The sequence below is a fragment of the Microtus pennsylvanicus genome, chromosome 11 (assembly GCF_037038515.1).
Source record: "Microtus pennsylvanicus isolate mMicPen1 chromosome 11, mMicPen1.hap1, whole genome shotgun sequence".
In the NCBI taxonomy this organism is placed as follows: Eukaryota; Metazoa; Chordata; class Mammalia; order Rodentia; family Cricetidae; genus Microtus; species Microtus pennsylvanicus.
In genome coordinates, this window is record NC_134589.1 from 40,842,160 (window position 1) to 40,863,590 (window position 21,431).

General features: G+C 41.8%; 1 protein-coding gene across 1 annotated transcript in view; it reads left to right on the forward strand.

Moving 5' to 3' along the window:
• Myo1d (myosin ID) overlaps positions 1 to 21,431 on the forward strand; it is a 293,048-nt gene that overhangs the window by 202,439 nt on the left and 69,178 nt on the right. Inside the window, exon 21 of the mRNA XM_075991410.1 lies at positions 14,344 to 14,498. Within this exon, the coding sequence (XP_075847525.1) occupies positions 14,344 to 14,498 (155 nt within the window). The remainder of the gene's footprint in view (positions 1 to 14,343; positions 14,499 to 21,431) is intronic.

Sequence of the window (21,431 nt, forward strand, 5' to 3'; positions counted from 1 at the left end):
ATTTTTTTATACGACTGTTTTGCTAAATTCAGGTTACAAGATAAACTCCAGTACTCAAAGTGCCAGGTATTCTTAGGGCAGAGACCACCAGTGCATTTTCTAAAGTGTGCTGTTCATTTGCAATGAGAATAATGTATAGGCTATAGACATTTTTCTTGATGGTGCTCTTGATCCCTGTCAGGATGTGTGGAATATTTGGAAGAATCAGGACAAGGAGATGTTTTTAGTCAGTGCAGTGAGATGGATTGGGATTGGAAACTTACTAAACAGTTTTATGGAGAGGCTTCCATCAAAGTATTACAATCAAGAGTTGAAAGACCTTGCCAGTCAATGATGTAAACTTAGCCGTTTAATCAGCTGATTATAATTAGTTTTATTCATCAATACTACAAGGCTCATAACAGCACTTTTGTATAAAATCAGTTCTACTGGTTTTGAAACTATTTTTAATTGTCCAAGACCCCTATTTTGTATATTGGGTTTTGTTTCATCATTAAAACTCCAAGTGGGGTTAGTGAAGATCTTTTACCATTCTGTAGGCTGTCGTTTTGTCTTGTTGACCATGTCCTTGTCTTTACAGAAGCTTCTCTGTTTCAGGAGGTCCCATTTATTAATTATTTCTCTCAGTGTCTGTGCTACTGGGGTAATATTTAGGAAATGATCTCCTGTGCCAACGCATTCAAGTGTACTTCCCACTTTCTCTTCTATGAGGTTCAGTGTGGTTGGTTTTATGTTGAGGTCTTTGATCCATTTGGACTAGAGTTTTGTGCATGGTGATAGATAGGGGTCTATTTTCGTTCTTCTACATGTTGATATTCAGTTATGCCAGCACCATCTGTTGAATATGCTTTCTTTTTTCCATTTCATATGTTTTGCTTCTTTGTCAAAAATCAGGTGTTCGTAGGTGTGTGGATTGATATCCGGGTCTTCGATTCAGTTCTATAGGTCCTCCTGTCTGTTTTTATGCCAATACCAGGCTGTTTTCAGGACTATAGCTCTTTAGTAGAGTTTGAAGTCAGGGATTGTGATGCCTCCAGAAGTTTCTTTATTGTACAGGATTGTTTTGGCTATCCTGGGTTTTTTTGTTTGTTTGTTTTGTTTTGGTTTTGTTTTTGGTTTTGGTTTTTTGGGTTTTTTTTTTTTTTTTTTTTTTTGGTCCTGGGTTTTTTTGTTTGGTTTGGGTTTTTTTTTTCTTTTCCCTATGAAGTTGAGTATTGTTCTTTCGAGGTCTGTGAAGAATTTTGCTGGGATTTTGATGGGGCATTGCATTGAATCTGTAGATTACTTTTGGTAAGATTGCCATTTTTACTATGTTAATTCTGCCTACCCTCTTGGGAGATCTTTCCATTTTCTGGTGTCTTCAATTTCTTTCTTCAAAGATTTAAAGTTCTTGTCATACAGGTCTTCCACTTATTTGGTTAGAGTTACTCCAAGATAATTTTTGGGGTTTTTTTTTGGTTTTTCAAGACAGGGTTTCTCCGTAGTTTTGGAGCCTGTCCTGGAACTAGCTCTTGTAGACCAAGCTAGCCTCAAACTCACAGAGATCCACCCACCTCTGCCTCCCGAGTACTGGGATTAAAGGCGTGCGCCGCCACCGCCCAGCTACTCCAAGATATTTTATATAGAACATGTACTTAACAAGTTCCTGGATTCAATTCTAAACACATTCCTCCCACCCTCAAAAAAAAAAGTTTCCATATTTTGATCACAATTGCTGAATAATAAATTATCCCAGGCTGGTGAGGTGGCTCAGCAGGTAAAACTGCCAGCTACCGAAATAGCCTGAGTTGACTTCTCAGAACCCACGTGGTAGAAGGTTGTCCCCTGACCTACACACACACACACACACACACACACACACACACACACGCACGCACGCACGCACGCACGCGCACACACACACACACACACAAAGTTAAATAAAATGCAATGCATTTTAGAACTGTTTAATTTCAGCACTCAGGAGGCAGAGGTGAGTTGAACTATTTGAGTTAAAGGCCTGCCTTGTTTACATAATGAGTTCCAAATCACTTGAGGCTATGACTGTTGAGATGGTCTTTAAAGTTTTTTTTTAGCTACCCCAAACTTACAAACAAGACATTTTATGGTCCTCAATTCTTGTGTCAGGAATCTAAAAGCCAAAGCAGATGGTGTCTCTGTTCCTCAGTGTCTAAGGCCTCAGCCAGATATGAGACCTGGAGTGTCTCGGAGGTTAGGGAGTCAAGTCATTGGGAGGCTACTTATTCTAGTGGTCAACACTTGCTGGGAAGGTGTGAAGGTGGCAACTGGAACCCATCCAAAGCCTCGAGAGAGACTGAGCTTCTTCAAGCATAAAGGTTTGTGGGTTTCCTTTTCTTTTTCCTTTATTTCTCACAACCTTAGCCTCCTGACTTCTTGGATTACAGACCTGTGCTACCACTCCTGACAGTGAACTTCAGACAACCATTTATGGACTGCTATTAAAAGTCACTCAGCCTACTTTGATGCATTTTACCGAGTAAAGGTAACTCATACCATCGACCTGATACAAAAGGAAGAGTAATTCAGTGGGAAGAGTGGTAAAGAGTTTGTGATCATGTTTGAAATCCTTCACCAGCTACCTTCTGCTTAAAAAAAAAAAAATCAAATTTCTGTTTAGAGTTTTAAGGCGCACACCTTTAATCTCAGCAATCGGAAGACAGAGGCAGATGGATCTCTGAGTTTGAGGCCAGCCTTGTCTACTACAGCTAGGGCTGTTACACAGAGAAACCCTGTCTCAAAAGCACAAAAACTAGCAAGCACACAACACACACACAAAAAAAAAAACAGAAAATCATTTTCCTGGGTTGAATGCCTAGCACTCACTTTTTAAATATAAGGTTGGTGCTGTAGTTACAGTAACACAGCATTTGCTTGGTATACATATGACTCAATACCCAGAACCAAATATGTGTAAGAATGTGAGAAAGAGGGTATGTGTGTGTAAATAAACTAAAAATGTTTTCTTTTCCTTCCAAGATTGCCCCAAGGTTTTGTACCCTGATAGTATAAGGTTTCAAGGTCAAAACTAAGATCTTAATCATTTAATTCAGTCCAGGTTCCACTCCTAAGTAACATGCCTTTCTATATATATTAAGATTGGTGAGCTAAACAGAAATTGTCCCATTGTTACCCTCCATGGTTGCCCACTCATAGAGGAAGTGTTGAAAGGCTCATCAAGGCTGGTCATCCGTGTTTGCAGCTTGCCTTTATAACTTACTACTTCCCCACAGAAACTAGGGGTTCAGAAGCATCTGCATTGTGATTTCTGTTTCTGTAGTGTAGTCTGTAATCTATGTCCACTCTGTGAATCGTGATGAAGCCACCATATGTCTCGATATATGATCTACTCTGTTAGAGAGAAGGGAATCTGCAAAACTGTGTGCTCTGTGTTTGAGCTTCTTGTGCTGCTGTGAAGAAGGTCCTGGAGACTCTTGGAGCACTGGTGTCGATGGAGAAAATTCACAGGACATGCCCTGAAGAGCTTTGCAGCGCCTTTCATCTGGAAGATCCTTTGAAGCAATGCTTTAGATGTTTCTGGGGTTGCAACAACAGATCTTACAGTCCTGATCTGGATTTGATCCATTGCCCTGAAACCATCTCTTAATTTGAGAATCATTTGCCATCTGGAGAAGCTGAGAGTAAGGAACAGTCGCATTTTGAAGCCCAGCCATTGCAGGCTTCTTTATAGTTCCTCTGAATTCTGAGTGAAAGATGAACAGTTCCTTATTAGAATCTTCTCTTTCCTCTCACATTTTTTTCATAGCAGGAAGCCAGACAGGATTTCCCTTACTCTGTCTAGAAGCCTCCTTATCTGGATCACCACACTTTCCAGGTACATTTTCTTCTGTACCTACTTCCGTCTCAGCACCAGTATTGTCATTTTGCCCGCCTCCTTCACAGCCAGAATGCCTTTCGTTCTGGGCTGAGGTTTTGTTTCCCTTCCCTTTCTTGCAGCCTTTACTTCACACCTCCTAAAAACCCATCAGCATCCCTCAGGAGGCTCCTCTTCTACCTCCTACCCACTTACCAAAGCCTGTGGCAACTGTGTTAGGGCTGTTACGGTGGCATCTCCTCTTCTCTCTGTGTTTTTATTCCAGTGACTGTTGCTAGGTAACAAAGTATCCCAGACCCAGGAGAAATAAATAATTAAATCACCATCTTATCATGCTCAGAGATTCTGTGGGCTGAGTTTAGAAAAGGTCAGTGAGGCCAGGCCAGTTCACCTCTGCTCCACAGTACCTTGGGCTACAACTGGGAGCCCAAGGCTAAGGCTGCTTCTAAGCAACTTCAGTGCCCTGAGACCCATTTGCCTCCTGTGAGATCCACATGGGAACTGAATCCCAGTTTTAGCTATCTACGTGGATGGAAATTTAATTAGAGCATGTAGCCGGAGGTGGCGCCTTTGGGAAGTGATTATGACTAGATAAGGTCCTGAGTATAGCCCTTGCTGAAGACTGGTGACTATACTGGAAGAAAGAGAGACCTAAGAGACTCACACATAGACCAAGAGATATCCTGTACCACGTCTGGATTTTGCTAGCAAGAAGGATGTCTCCAAATGTGTCTCCTCGACCACAGACCAGAGCTATGTGCCAGAGTAAACCTCATTTCCTCATTACTTGCCTTGTTTGTGATACTGTGATATCATGATATCATGCTATTACAGTAGCAGAAGATTAAGATAAGCAATGAGCTGTGAAAACACTGGAGCCCCCATGCTTGCCTGGCCGAGAGTTGGAACTGTCTGAATCAGTACTGCTGACCCAGAATTTCTGTGCTCTGTAAGGCTTGGCTTCCTCTCAGCATGGTCTCCTGAGGGCAGTCAGCTTGCTCATATAGGGGCTTGGGGCACAAGTATTTAGTTGTTTTAAGCAATGTTTGTTTACAGGGAGATAAACTCTCAGTTATCCCAAACAGTGTGATAATTCCATGATGAAACACTACCATTAAGATTTGGGATTTAGATCTTATTGAAACAAGAAGGCAGGAACAAGAGAAGGGAGAGTGTGGTGAAAAGGAGGGGAGGAAAGAGTGAGGGGGAGAGAGAGTGAGAAGTTACAAGGTATCCTGTAAAGGCCAGTCCAACTGTCTTCCAAGTGTTGGGAAGGAAAACAGAATGAACAGAGTGCTCTCCATTGAGAAGTGGCCAAGTCAATTTGTTAATTGAAATCAAAAAAGCATAATTGTGATAGCCCTGCACCCAAACTGAAGAAATGAAATAGTAAATTCAAAGATCCAATGTATATATCAGAAGACAAGCAGAACCTGGAGAAATTTCATGACCACTTTGATTTCATCAACACCCACATCTCTCTGGGAGGCAGAAATTACAGTTACTATGGTCCTCTGAGATGTGTGTTCAGAGGGCTGTAGCCAGCTGAGAGAAGAGGTCCTCCTGTAGAGAGAACCACAGAGTAAATCTAGAACAATCGCCCCCTCATCCAGCCAAGGGAATCAAGACACAGTGGTCTCCTCCCAGGAAGTTCTCAGGGGTCCTTGAGGAGTAAGTTCTTTAATGAGGCACAGTCTGTTTTGTTACTAGTCTTTTGTCATGGGGCACCCGAGCCTTTGCCTGCAATTCCTATGCTTCAGAAATGAGCTCATTTTTATGATTCTGGGATTTACAGCTGTTACTTTCAGGACACAGTTTCCTCTGACATGCGCATGGGTTCACACTCAGGTTGACATATAAAGACATGGGAGGAAAAGGGGAATGAGAAGCAAAACAGACAAAGTAACAAGTTATAGTGGCCCTCAGTAGACTATGACCCCTACCTGCTACAGCACCCAACACTGCTTACATTTCAAACTACCTTTCAAGCACTTTTAGTTATTGTGAGTGTTTGAACCCGAGGCCTCAAGCATGGAAGCAGAGAATACACTGAGCGCTCTGCCACAAATGGGACATCTGCATCATCCCCTACCAAGGCTCCAGGACTATTGGAGAAGAGAAGGCAGAAAGATTGTAAGAGCCCGAGAGAGGTCAGGGAGACCAGAGCAGAACGCTGTCTTCTGGATGTGGCAGGATGGCCAGAAGCTGTGTTGCCAGCATGAGACCTTTATCACACCAGCGTTCTCAGCATCGCAGTGGAGTGAGGAGGGGAGTGAGGACCCCACCATAACTGGGGGGATTTACAGATTCTCATGGCTTCCAGGAGAAGGAGAGACATTTTACAAGGGTATGCTGCCTGGTGGGTTGACCATAGCCAATGGATGGCCCCACACCTACAGGTGCATGGTCAGCATAAGTTGGACTCAGTAGGTTATTTTTAAAAAGAGGGCATGAAGTGGAGAAGGGGTAGAGAGGTGGGAAGAGGAGAGAGGGTAAATATGATCAAGATACATTTTATAAAATTCTCAAAGAACTAATACAAAGATTTATAAATTTATTTATGTGCTTATTTTTCTAGACTAAGGATAGGACTTATGACCTTATGTATGCTAAGCAAGCACTCTACCACCAAACTATGTCCCCATACTTTTATCTATTTATTGATTGGTTGATTGATTGATTGATTGATAATTTTGAGGCAGGGTCTACCAAGCCCATCAAAGATTAACAATTTTTTTTTTAATTCTCAGTCTAGTAGTATATACCTATGTAAATAATAGCTAGGGAGACAGTTCAGTATTTTGTGAGTTTACTCTTACTACAATGGACCCTTGGATTTACCAGCCTTGAATAACCATCTTTGTAACCTAGGAGAGGGTTTAAAGCTGGGCACAGTGGCTAAGGCACCTGTGATCCCAGGGCTCGGGGCACTGAAGCAGGAGGAGAGCTGCAAGTTTGAGGCTGGCTGCACTACAGAGTGAGACTGTCTCACAGCCCGCCTATCCACCCCCCAGAAACATTGAAGTCAGCCTTTTGCAGATCCAGCGCTAAGCCTGAAAAACAAGAAAGAGCAGCCTGGGGGAGTACAGTGGTACCAATGTCTATTTCATATCTTGACTTGGGCGTCAGACTCAACCACCTGTATCCCTGAACATCTATGAATTTTACTAAATATTACAAATAAGCCACATGTAAATTATATTGTAAGTTGTATTTCAGCATATACCGATTATAAAAAACAGTTTCATCCTGGCATTTTCATACATATGTGCCTTGTGTTTTGACCATGTTCACTTCCCATTCTCCTCTCCTGTGTTCCCGTCTCCCTCCCACTAATTCCCTTCCTTTTCCTAACTAGCCTCCCTGCCATTTTCATATCATATGTATCTAGATTCCACATATGGGAGAACTCTAGACATCTATACATAAGAGAAAATGTTCAACCTTCGTCTTTTCGAGTCTGCCTTGTTTAACATAATCATCTCCAGTCCTGGTCACTTTTCTGCAAGAATCAATTCCTCTTTCCTGTCTACAGAGCAAAACTCCTCTGAGTATATGTGCCACTTTTTAACCCATCTGTCTGTTGGGGGGGAATCTAGGCTGGTTCCATAGCTTGGCTGCTGTAAACAGTGCCACAGCAAACACGAGTATGCAAGGTATGTTATGTTTCCGTTCCTTCGGGCATATGCTTAGAGTGCTGTGGCTGAATTATTTAGTAGCTCTCTTGGTTTTTGAGGAATCTCCATACTGATTTCCATAATGGCAACACATTTGCATTCTTACTAGCAGTTAAAGCCTCATTTTTTAAAAAATCTTTTTCATTTTTTTATTTATAAATATGGGTGCTTTACCTACATGTAAATGTACCATATGCATGCAGTGCCCTCAGAGGCAGAAGGAGGCACTGGATCCTCTAGGACTGAAGTTACAGAGAGTTATGAACCCTCATGTGAGCCCTAGTTCTCTGGAAGTGCTCTCAACTGACGAGCCACCTCTCCAGCCCCTGTACCTCGATTTTTAAATATCCTGTTGAACCGATAGTTCAACTTGTATAGGAGTGGGGGTTATATATTTTAATTTCCAGTTAATTATTTCTTTTATTCTTTTACAAATATGATGTAGGTGGCATATGTCTATCAGTTAAAAATCACATTACAAACTAGAGAGATGGTTCAAAGGTTAAGAGTGCACTCTGCTCTTTCAGAGGAGCCAAGTTGTGTTCTCAGCTCCCATACTAGGTCTCTCATGACTGCTCATGCTCCAGGAGTCTCCTCTCACCTCCTCAGCACCTTTGTGTATATGTGCATGCCTGCATGTGTGTACACCCACATGCACACACATATAAAAGCTTTTTATTTTAGTTACATTAAAAGATCCAAGCGGAGCTCTCTGTGATCAGTGAATTCCAAGGAGAAATTTGTTTCCTCCTCTGTCTCCAGCACTTTACTGCCACAGATTAACAAGTAGTTATAAAAAGATATAACCAATAAGAATGATGAAATAGTAATAAATACACATGAGCCCTTGCCACTTGCTGTAGAAAGGGGTATTGTTTATATACTTGAGGTATTACAAAGTAAAAATTATGTATATTCAGAACTGTATGCTTGCCTTAAAGAACTGAAGGCTGCCAAGTCTGACCTCAAGTTAGATAAGCATTGATCATACAGATAGCAGGAAGATGTGGCCTTCTAATCAACTCAGTTTTACTAATGTTTTTCCTGATGCAAGCCATCCATTCACCTGCAAATCCAGCTTGTTGATTATTTTGGATTTTCCCATCTGTACTCATGATACTCACTTCTGATTGTTGGGAGGTGGGTGGCACTCATATAAGGCCTTGAGAGTGGGATAACAGGAAACATTCATGCTTTATCAAATCTTGTGACCAGAATTAAATAAAATAATCAGGATGGCTTCTACATTTTCCTGTGTAATAGAACATTCTGAATAATGTGAGAATTGTCATCTAGACCTGACAGTACTTGTAATTCAAGCACTTGGAAGGCTCTGAGGCAGAAGGATAAGGAAAGGTTCCTTGCCATGGGCCAGAGAGATGGCCGAAGAGAAGGGTGAGCCCCCGGGAAACTGAACGGGGATCTGAGATCACATGACTGAAGTGTGTTGGACAGGCAGGACTCCCTCAGCCCCACAGTCCTCCCACTCACCTTGCAACCTCCCAGAACAGGAGACTTTTTAGTTGTTTGCCTCCAGACAGGAAGAATTAATCTTTGCTTGTGTGGTGGAGCAAGCTAAATGCTCCTTGCTCTCTTTCTTCCAGGACTTGACACACTCTAAGACCTAAGTACACAAAGAACTAATTCCTACCTGCAGCAGATAAAGCTGCCTTTCCATAGGGAAAGGTAGGGAAGGAAAAGGGGGAGTCTGATGGACTAGGCCAAGCAAGGGCATTCTGGGAAGTGGTCCTCTGTGTGTGCACAGGAGAGGGGGTTACAGCAGTGTGATGCCTCCAGCTGCTCTCCCCAGCTCCGGAAGCTAACCCTCCTGGGAAGCACTACAGTTAACTGCTACTCTAATTCTCATTTTATTAGGCTTTAATCAAGCTTTCCTGTGAAGTGCTGCATAAATTCAATTTTGGATTTCACAAATAAAGTAATCAAATGACAGTGAGGCATCATAGGCACAAAATGTTTTCAGATGAAAATGATATTTTTAATTTAATCATACAAAAATCATCTGGATGCAATATGTCTGAGTGGCAAAGAAATTGCTGTATTGTCTCACCACTAGACTCAGACAGCCATTTGTAGAAAGGTTAGTGGGCGATTTCCAGTTATTTAACTGTTTTCCATGTTCTCCATTAAACACTGACCTGACGTTTGTTAAGCTGCACCACAGCCAGGGGATGATGGAATGACTCCGTGGATAAAGGCTGGTGACGAGTTCCACCCTGGGATTCACATGGTGGAAGGAACCAACTCACACCAGTTGTCTCCTGACCTACATACATGTGCTGTGTGGCCTGTGGGTGCCCACACTCACAAGTAAAGCAAATCCACCTGAGAACTCCACTTCTGAAAATATTTTCATAGGAATACTGACTCTAGAATCCTCTGTTCATTTATGTGTGGTATTTGGAAAAGCTACATGATAGGGCCGGGGGTGTGGATCAGGGTTAAAGTACTTGCTGGCATGCTCAAGGCTCTGAGCTAGATCCCCAGCATAGAAAAAACAAAAAGAAATTAACTGAATATGGTTTTTTAAAAAATGAGTGAGAGTCAATCCGTAGCCTGATTTCTAGTTTCTGGGTCAACACATGAGCTAAGCATCTTGAACCCTGCTTTTCTCGTCTGTAAAATAAATGTATGGCTCTCCCTGGCCTTCCAAGTCTGCAACTGAAGAGTTTGCTCCTGTGCTTAGATATTCTCCAGAACCCAACAGTATTGACTCACCAGAGAATGAGGTTTCTATCCTTGCTAGATCCAGGCCAGGTACCAGCATGTGCCCTGACCCACAGCCTCCTGGTCCCTACTCGCGCTTGCTCACTCACGGCACCAGTGGCAGTCAGGAGGTAGCACATCGGTATTGTCTGCTTTGCTGTCCGAAGTAGGATGACTTGGGATCCAAACAACCAGGGATAAAGCTGGCTTTCGTGTGTGAGACTGGAGTACGGGTCGATGAGTCTTCCGATGCTGTAGTAAGCACTGCTCTGGTCAGGACACAAAGTGGCCCCATCATACTGGAAAACTCATAATTAGAGTCATACATGTGTAACCTTTGGAGACTGAGTGCATTCATGCAACACCTTTGATGTTTATGCTTGTTGTAGAATAGTCTGCATCATCAGGTTGCTCCTTCTCATCGCTGAGTATTGTTTATAGATGCCTCTCAGTCTGTTTATCCGTTCATCTGTTGATAGGCATTCGATTGTAGTCATTTGGGGTCATTACAGAGCTGTTAGAAACAACCATATAGAATTCTTCAGTTAACAAAGATTTGAGGTTTTCATTATTTGGGGTGTGTGTATGTGTGTGTATACACTCTCAAATGTGTTCTGGTTCATTTATTTTGTTCTTAGTCATTCAGGCAGGTTTGTGGTAGTATCTCATTACAATTTTTATTTGCCATCTCCTAAATTGCTAAAAATGTTAAACATCTTTTCATGTCCATTTGCTATTTGTATGCCTTCTTTGGTGAAGTAATTTCCAATCATTAGTTTTCTTCTAGAAGTTTTATAGTTAACATTTTATGTTTTTGTTTAGACTCATGGTCCAATTTGAATTGAATTGTGAGGGATGTGATTGGAATAAACATTTATTTCTGTTGGAATGTAGATTTCCAAATATCCCAGGTTGTCTGTTCTCTGCTGAGTCACCTTTGCACATTGTGGGCAATGCATATGTCATAGTTCTGTGACTGTATTCCTGATCTTAGTTTTCATTTCTTTGCAAATTACATTGTCTTGATGACTTCAGCTTTATAGCTACTATTAAAATCAGCAATGTGAGTCTTTCAACCTTGCTTTTCTTTTTCAAAATTTCTGTGGCTGTTCAAGTTCCCTTGACTTTCCACGAACTCTTCAGAATCAGCTTTTTAATATTTAACCAAAACATTTTGTCTGGGATTGTATTACATTCGGAGATCAATTTATAGAAAACTGGCATCTAAATAGTATCAAAGTTTCCAGTCTCTAAATGTAATTTTATCTTTTGTTTAGGGTCTTTTTCTTTCATCTGTATTGTAATTTGACTTTATCAGCATTTAGTAGTTTTCAATATTATGTAGGTCCTACACACACACTTTGTTAGATTTCTAAGTATTTCTAAGTAAAATCTAAAGATTTTAATTTTTAAAATGCCTTTATAAGATCAGGCATTTTGCTTGTTAGGTTTTTTGTTTTGTTTTTGTTTCATTGTGTATCTTTCAAATATGTTACTGGATTCAGTTTGTTAATGGTTTTATATCCAAGCTCACAGAGGTTATCAGTTTATTATTTTCTTTTTTTTTAATATTTATTTATTATGTATACAATATTCTGTCTGTATGTCTGCAGGCCAGAAGAGGGCACCAGACCTCATTACAGATGGTTGTGAGCCACCATATGGTTGCTGGGAATTGAACTCAGGACCTTTGGAAGAGCAGTCAATGCTCTTAACCACTGAGCCATCTCTCCAGCCCAGTTTATTATTTTCTTATGCTACCTTTATGATGATTGTTAAAATGAGTTAGATGTGTTCCCTTCTGTTTTCTAGAAGAAATGTGGAGAATTGGTGGTATTTCTTTAGATACTTTAGATACAATTCACTGATAAAATCATCTGGGCCTGGAATTTCTCTTGACATATTTCTAATTAAAGATTTAATTTTTTCAACAGATACAGATCAGTCAGGCTATTTGGAAGAGGGGCAGGTTTAGTAGTTTGTACTTTTAAAGAATTGTTTGGTTTAAATTGTTGAATATGCTGTTAAAACCTAGAGTTGTTCAAATGATCCCTTTTTATATGTGATGTCTTTGTGCTCTGTGATGATAGCCCCTGAATTCCTACTCCTGGTAATAATGCCTCTCCGTTTTTATCTCTTTTCTTTTTATGTAAGTTTATTCATTCTTTCATTTATTTATTTATTTATTTTATATCCTATCTGCAGTTTTCCCTCCCTCTTCTTCTCCCAATCCCTCCACCCTTCACTTCCCCCTCTGTTCAAAGCCCCCGTCCCCCCATCCACTCCTCCTCCTCTTCTGTTTAGGAAATGGCAGGTCTCCCAGGAGCATCAACAAAACATGACCTATCAAGTTGCAGTCAGACTAATCACCTTCCCATGTATTAAGGCTAAGCGAGGTGACCCAGGATGAGGAGTGGGGTTCCAAAAGCCAGTAAAAGTCAGAGACAGCCTTTGTTCCCCCTGTTAGGAGTCCCACAGGGGACCAAGCTACACAACTGTCACATATATTCAGAGGGCCTAGGTCGTTCCCGTGCAGACTCCCTGGTTGTCAGTTCAGTCTCTGTGAGCCCCCATGAGCCCAGGTTAGTTGATTCTGTGAGTTTTCTTGTGTCCTTGACCCCTCTGGCTCCTGCAATTCTTTCTCCACCTCTTCTGCGGGATTCCCTGAACTCTTCCTAATGTTTGGTTGTAGGTCTGCATCTGTTTCCATCAGTTGCTGAATGAAGCTTTTCTGATGACAGTTGGGGTAGGCACCAATCTGGTCACAGAAGATGGCTGGTTCTGGCTATGTAGGAGACTTATCTGGGGTCATCCTTGTAGATTCCTGTGGGAGATTCCCTTGCTCCAGGTTTTTACCTGACCCCAAGATTCCCCCTCTTTCCAGTAGTCTCAGTATTCTCCCTCTCTGTTACCCACTCCAACTTGATCCCTTAAGTTCCCACCCTCACCAACCCCCAGTTCACCCAGGAGATCTCTGTTTCCCCTTTCCGTGTAGATCCATGCATCCCCTCCTTGGGCCCTCCTTGTTACCTAGCCTCTCTGAGTCTGGATTGTAGCGTGGTTATCCTTTACTTTACAGTTAATATCCACTTATGAATAAGTACGTGCCATGTTTATCTTTCTTGGCCTGGGTTACCTCACTCAGGATGATTTTTTTCTAGTTCCATCCATTTGCCTTCAAATTTCCCGGTGTCCTTGTTTTTAACAAATGAGTGATACTCCATTGTGTAAATGCACCACATTTTCTTTATCCATTCCTCAGCTGAGGGACATCTAGGCTGTTTCTAGGTTCTGGCTATTACAAACAAAACTGCTGTGAACATAGTTGAACAAGCGTCCTTTGAGTATATGCCCAAGAATGGCAATGCTGGGTCTTGAGGTAGATTGATTCCCAGTATTCTGAGAAACAGCCACACTGACTTCCAAAGTACCTGTACAAGTTTGCACTCCCACCAGCAGTAGAGGAGTGTTCCCTGTGCTCTACATTCTCTCCAGCAGAGGTACCATTTGTGTTTTTGATCTTAGCTTTTCTAACAGGTGTAAGATGAAATCCCAGAGACGTTTTGATTTGCATTTCTCAATAGCTAAGGATATTGAACATCTCCTTAAGTGTTTCTCGGCCTTTTGAGATTCTTCTGTTGAAAATTCTGTTTAGATCTGCACCTATTTTTTAGTTGGATTATTTGGTTTGTTGATATCTAGTGTCTTGAGTTCTTTATATATTTTGGAAATCAGCCATTTTCCCATTCTGCAGTCTGCCCTGTTGTCCTATTAACAGTGTCCTTTGCCTTATGAAAACTTCTCAGATTATTTTTATAAACAGGTAACAGTTGAGAGAAACAGAATATAGTTCTATTGCATATGTGTGCTAAAAGCTTGTCGATTTTATTCATTTTCTGAAAGAATCATCTTTTTGTTTCCTTGATTTCCAATCATGTTCATTTCTTACCTTTATCATTTTCTTAAATCCACTTATTTATTCCATGGAACTTGATAAAGGCAGAAGCCATCACCGTCATTGTTATCACCTGTCTAATTTGTTCCTCTGAGAAATATCTTAATAGTTTTCTGCATGTTATCTCCTTGCAGTTGACTGGGCTGAGTGTCTCCAATGGAAAAGACCAGCTTGTAGTGTTCCATACAAAAGACAACAAAGACCTCATTGTCTGCCTCTTCAGCAAACAGCCAACCCACGAGAGTCGAATTGGAGAACTTGTTGGAGTCCTGGCGAATCATTTCAAGAGGTAAAATTTTATTTTTGTAACTAAAAGGCGAGTTTTGAATATACAAAATGTTTAATCATGCTTCTCACTGAGCTTGTTTTGTTCCAGTGTGAATATATTATTATTTTCCTTAACAAGGACAAATTAAAACATCTCTTTCATAGAAGGTGAAATTAGCACCCATCCTTAGCTTCAAGTTTGGGAGTAATCCTCTACTTTTCCAGTGTCTAGTTTTGTCAACGAGAGATTCCCCCTTGGTTATTTCATTGCTGCCAACCCAAATCTAATGTAATTCAGTCCAAACAATGGAAGAAGTTACTTTTTATTCTTATTGCCACTGCTTTGCATTTATTCCAAACATAATCATTTAGTGTGTCTGTCATAACTATAAACAAATTAGAAAGCAGATTTAAGATAGCATGTAGATCCATAAAGGTTGAAGAAATTCCCAGGACAGTCAGAAATTGTAACAGAAACAATTATAACAGAAAAGAGCATATTCTGAGAAAATTACTATAAAACAGGATGGTATCTTGGCAGAGGGGATGGGGAGTGTTGGAACAATAATATGAGAAATATAAGTTAAAAACATGAGTCAGCTGTTAAGAGTACTTGCTACTTTCCCAGAGGACCCAGATTCAGTTCCCAGCACCCACGGAGGCTCACAACCATCTGTAACTCCAGTTCTAGGGATCTGATGCCTTCTTCTGGCTTCTGTGGGCATTGCATACTTATGGTATACAGACATATATGCAAGCAAAATACCCATACACATAAAAATAATAAATGTCTTTAAAAGAAATATGGACCATAGATTCCCTGGGGTGATAGGGACTAGTCAGTAAATAATCCTAGGCAGGGAAGTAGGTTTGTCGGGTTATTTGTTGAGATGTTGGAGTCCTGGGACAGTGCTGTCTCCTAACTCGTGTTCTTACCATGGTGTGCTGTCTGCCCCTCACCCCCTCTTGGTGTGAGAACAAGATCACACAACAAAAATCAGTGGCGAACAGTACAGGTGTCAGTTTCTTTTCTTCCTGAAAGACATTCTCACGTTCTCAGACATGCTCAGAGCTCCTTGCTAGTGTCCCACCTGTGCCCACGAGTTCTGCTCTCTTTATTTTTGCCGGGAAATGTATACAGTGTAATGTTAGCCGTCTTTATTTGTTTGGACGAGATTTCCTTGTAGATCAGTCTGACTTCAAACTCACAGAGATCTACCTGCCCCGCCTCCTAAGTACACTAGTCTTTGTTATTAAACCTTGCATTCTAAGAGAAAATGGATTTTTAAATATTTTGCATTTAAGTATTTATATATCTTATTAGTTATGTTTAGTGGTCATCTCATAAAAAATAGAATTTAGAGAATTGATAAAAAAAAACTATCATTATCTATGTGGGTTTTTGTGATGGTTCATCCCTATTGTCAGCTTGACTGGGCTGAGATGCCTAACACCTCAATAGAGCACACTGCCGGATGTCTGTGAGAGCATTCCCAGAGACAGTTAACATCTGGGGCAGTAGCTGAGAAGGAAGAACCTGGCTCTGAGTGTGGCCAGCGCCACCCAGTAGGCTGGGGGGCCAGATAACTCCCTGCATCTGCCAAAGAACTGTAAAGCTAGGGAACATACCAAAGAGGTTAGAATGGAAGGTTATGATGGAAGCCTCTGCAGAAAATGTCCCTAACTCACACAAGCAGGCTTGTTTCCCTGTCAATATTTAGTCATGGCAAAGCATGAACAATAGAAGAAGTCAGAACTCGTTGTTTTTACTTGAAGACTTGTACTAATGAGTTCAGTCGGTTTTGCCTGAGGAACTGAAGTAGTCTTGTCGCAGTCTGAGTTCTTGTTTAGTAAATTCTAGCTCTGATTGAATGTCTTCTCCCCATGATGGGGCTGTCTGTGACGCTCCTCTAGCTGGCAGATGCATTCCTAGGTGTGTGCCTCCTAATGGAACCTAAGAGAGAATTTGTGATTTCTTCAAAACTCCTAAATGTAAGGAGAAGAAAGCTGACAAAATTGTCAGGCTTTTTTCCAGTTTATTCTTTGTTTCTCTGTCTTATGAGCTTGGAGATCGATTAATAATAAAGTATTACTCTATCCTTCCTGAAATCAGAAGAAATTTCAACTTAAGAGTTATGATCAACACCCTTATTTGATGAAGAAAAATTATTTTTTTTCTGGCCATTGTCCTGTCTCTTATCATTGTTGAGTTCATCACAGTTCACAGTGATACCTCTTGTTGCCGTGTTTGTACTTAAGTGGTGAGTGCATGTTGATGCGCCTTGCCTTTTCTCCTCCTAAGCCAACATATACAGCTACAGGTATAGGTAGACACATACACAAATAACTGGACCCAGAAAGCTAAGCAGGAAACAGGCAACTCCCCCTGGGGAAGGAGCACCTCAACCCTAGGAGAAAGGTGGCATTGAGACTGCTTGCTCACTTGCCAGCCTTTGGCAGAAAGTATGCTGTCGGATGTTTTTCACTTTAATACATGGAAGCTTGTTCACAGACGCTCTGAACCCCTTCATACAGCCTTTTCCTGATCAGAAAAGTAGAACGAAAGAAGTCTCCACGCTGATGATATGCCTTGTGGCATTTCTGTATCCTGATTCCCCTGGGACACGTGAAGGCTGTGTTTTCCGAGGCTGTGGAGGCAAGGTTAGCCGCACCAGTCTGTTCACAGGCCTTAGGAAGGGTGGCCTTGCCTCTTGGTTGGCATTTCACTCAGCAGTGACTACCTGCTGGTAGTGAGGGTTCTGCTCATCAGTAAACAGATGGCGTCATGTTGGCCTTTCTAACACGGGAGTCACCAAAAACTGCAATATTAAGCTGTCAAAGGACCCATCTGCCCTAAGCAGCTGTCCAGGCATTTGCCTGTCTGGGTGCTGGAAACCTCAGTATAGCCCCAGTCTCAGGCATGGAAAATTCCTTTTTCCTGTCCTGTGTCTACAGTGAAAGCAGAAGTCAGTGCCATCTGCTGCCTTTTTCTCATAAGCAGTGTGAAGCAGTGTAATATCTGCTTTAATAAAGGGGCACTGTTGCTAAATTTATCTGGACATTTGACCTGCTTCTCAGATGGAGTTCTCTTTTTTCTTTCCCCTTGAACTCTCCATCAAAACCGTAAGCATAGCCAGCAGTGGTGGCCCTTTAATCCCAGCACTCAGGAGGCAAAGGCAGGTGGATCTTTGTGAGTTTGAGGCCAGCCTGATCTACAGAGCAAGTTCCAGGACAGTCAGGGCTACACAGAGAAACCCGTCTTGAGAAAACAAACAAAACAAAACAAAACAAAAAAAACATAAGCAGACTGTCATTTTCCGGTGACAGACAGCTAAGTAGCCAGGAGAGAATTCGCCTTATAACCATGGTGAGGAAACAAAGAAGAAAGTCACATCCCAGAGGTCTCAGCTACTGGCCCTCACTCCCTCTACCACCCCATCCTTGCCCAGCCCCTCCTGCTGTGCCCTATGCCTCTCCTCTCCATGGGAAACATTTTCATGTCCCTTGATAGGCATTTTTAAAGTGCTTTCCCCAAATACCTGGATGCTTAGCAATATAATTTATATTCCAACTAAAATCCTACAAGTAAAATAAACACAGTTGAAAATAGCCAGACTGCCAACCATAGAGGATCTGTTCTTTGCTTGTTTGTTGTTTTTTCAAGACAGGATCTCACTGTGTAGCTCTAACTGTCCTGGAACTCACTATGTAGACCAGGCTGGTCTCGAACTCACAGAAATCCGCCTGCTTCTGCCTCAAAGTGCTAGGATTCAAGGCATGCCCACTATGCCCATCTTTTTGTTCATTAACTTTGACCTGTCTCAGTGGAGTATGTGATTACTTCCTTCCACCTCCAGGCTCTTGCCATATAGCCCAGGTTGACCTCCAATTCAGTCTCCCTCCTCAACTGTTAGAATTACAGCAATGTGTCACCATGCTCATCTTGGACTATTAAAAAATTATAATTGTTGAAGTAATCCAGGTTAAAAGTGAGTGATCATGACTCACCTTCCTTTGCTTCCGGTGGAGATGTATATCCATGGAAACAGGGAAGGAGTGAAACTTTCCACAGTGTAGAAATTGGAAATCCAGTGACAGAGACGGCCTTCCCTTCTCCTCCTGTGTTATCCCATAGGCCTTCCCCAGTTGCCCTATGGGGAACAGCCCTTCCCTGGTCCTACAATCTTCTCCCATGCCTTGCTTGAGTTCTCCCCCCAGATACACACTTTCATCTGCCTCTGACCTGACGTACCTTGCCTGTGTGTGTTTATTTCACACACTGGCTGACATATGAATCCATGGAACCTCGGAGACTCTGTTTCTACTCTTAACAGCAGTCCCCATGTTCTAAGCAGAGCCTGACATGTGGAAGGTTCTCTGCTAATACTAGTTGTGTGCTGATAAGTAGGTAACTGCCAAGGATGAGGGCCAGCTGGCAGTAGGATGCCTCTGGCCCTTCCTCACAGACCTGTGTACCTTGCCTACCAAAAGATGGTAACCCAGTCTTCTTCTTATGTGAAAGACAGGAAGAATCCTTTCACAGTGCCCTTCCCTTTGTGAATACCGCTTCCCTTATACTATTCATAATATAGCTCTAAGCAATGCACTGTTTCCGGGGACTGAGTGATTAGGTATTTCAGATATACAGTCAGCAACTAAAAAGTTTATGAGCTGGAAAAGCCATGGGTGTGCGATATGCTGAGGGTTGCAGCTTCTTGTTCACTTTTCTTTAACAACTAAACAACTAGAAATAATTCCAGACTCTCCTTGTCAGTGAGCTGACGAGAGGCAGGATGTAGAGATTCCTGCTCAGATCAGCAGTTTCTTAATAAGTAAAAGACTTTGAAACCACAACTGGCGGCTGTGCACATAAACCAGTCCCCAGCTTAAAAGCTAAGCCGGGGATTCTAACTACAAGCAGGTGGACTGGAAGAAAGAACCCGGGAGGCTCCATGTGACCCTTTCATGTGAGGACCCCAGGGCTGAAAGATGGCTTCTTAGTTGGGAGCCTTTAAGGACAGATACTCACAGGAGAGCTGCAAATAAGAGCTAAAAGAAAAGCCGACTTCTGAAAAGAATTAGAACACGAAGTTTATATTATAGAAACTGTCTGCTTCAAGAAAATACAGAACATATGGAGGTGAATGAAAGAAAACACTGGATGATAGACAGCTAAAGGTGGTCAGGTGTTCAAGTCAAGCCAAAGATTTTAAAGACATTAAGTCATCATTAAAGTATGTGAAAATAGCAGTTGACGTCGCAGAAAATAGATCCGGAAAATAATGATAAAGCAGTTTACGGAAGAGAATGATGGTTTAAGGCTTTGTTTTGTTTAATGTGTGTCTGTGGGGTGGGAGGAGGGATGCACACGTGGGTTGCAGGTGCCAGAGGAGGCCAGAGGCATCAGATGCCCTGGATCTGGCATTACAGGCAACTCTGAGCCACCTGATGGGAGTGTTGGGAACAGAGCTTGAGTCTCCTTCAAAAGCAGAATGCGCTTTTAACCACTGTGACGTCTCTCCAGCCCCAAGAACAATGATTTAGAAAATGTCAGAGAGTCGAGAACAAAAGCCCACATTCAAATGACAGGTGCACTTGGAAAGGACACAGCTGAGCAAATGTGATTCTGGATTTTCCCACTATATGCTTTTAATTTTGACATCTCTGAAATTTAGATGGGACTTAAAATTGACATATTGCCATAGCTACAACAGACAATATTTTAGCAACCAAAGAAAAAAGATGCATCTTATAGGGAGGATCTTATATTCTGTAAATCATGGTCATCTAAAACTTTAAATTTTCTGTACTGCAAGTATTTTACATGGAGATCTAGTGAAACGGCTATGTGTTCACATGATGATGCTTTGAATTTAAGGATTAACCCTGTGTGTGTGTGTGTGTGTGTGTGTGTGTGTGTGTGTGTGTGTGTGTGTGTATGTACAACCTAGGATGAGGAGAGATTCCCTTACAAAGAATAAAAATATAGGATTGCTTTCACAGAAGCAATAAATATCTCAATCCCCTGAAGCAACATCTTCAATCTTTTGAGAGGGAAAGATTAGGGCTCAAAAATTATATGTGCAACCAAGTTGTCATTTGTGTTTAGCGGTCAAATACCTCACGAAGTATGTCCCCTCCTGGCACTCCTTGGCAGAGGGACAGCTATGATGAGGAATTTAAGGCCTGTCGTAATCTCCATCTTTTAGCTTTTGTTTCCCGTCTTCACTCTCCCCAAGTAGCTCCTTCCATGTGGAAATGTCTGCAAATAATTCTCAGGGGAATGTAGGTCATAATCTCAGGGATATTGTCCAAGAATCTCAGGGAGATGTTCCCACTAGCCCAGTGACTGTAGCCAGAGCAGTGAGATTGTCATTGCATGGTGGGACACCTACCCAATGGCAGTCACTTTGACCAGTGAAATGAGTGTTCTCAGAATATCATAATCTCCAATGCACGGGTGGGGGGACGAGCAGTTTTTGGGGGAGGATGAGGTTGCATCTAGATAGGATTCTTGGATGTGATGTATGTGAATTTTTATTTCCTACAAAAAGCAGAAATAATTGCCTGGGAAGATGGCTCACTGGATAAAGTGTCTGCTGTGCAAGCATGAGGCCCTGACTTCTCATCCCCTCAGAGCCAGGCACTGATGTGTTCTGGAGGGTGGAGATGGGCAGATCCCCATGGCTTGCTGGCCAGCGAGTCTAGCCCAAATAGGCAACTCCAGGTTCGTTGAGAAGTCCTGTCTCGGAAAATGAAACAGAAGAAAAGCCTAATGTCAGCCTCTAGCCTCCAAATGTGCACATACATGCATACACACACATTACCACACAGACACAGACAAAGTAAAATTGATCCTAGCCAGGAAAGACAAAATGGGATAGCATTTTTTAAATTTATGAATACAGTGAAGCTATAAGAAAGTCCATCAAGATAAACATGGTTACATAGATGG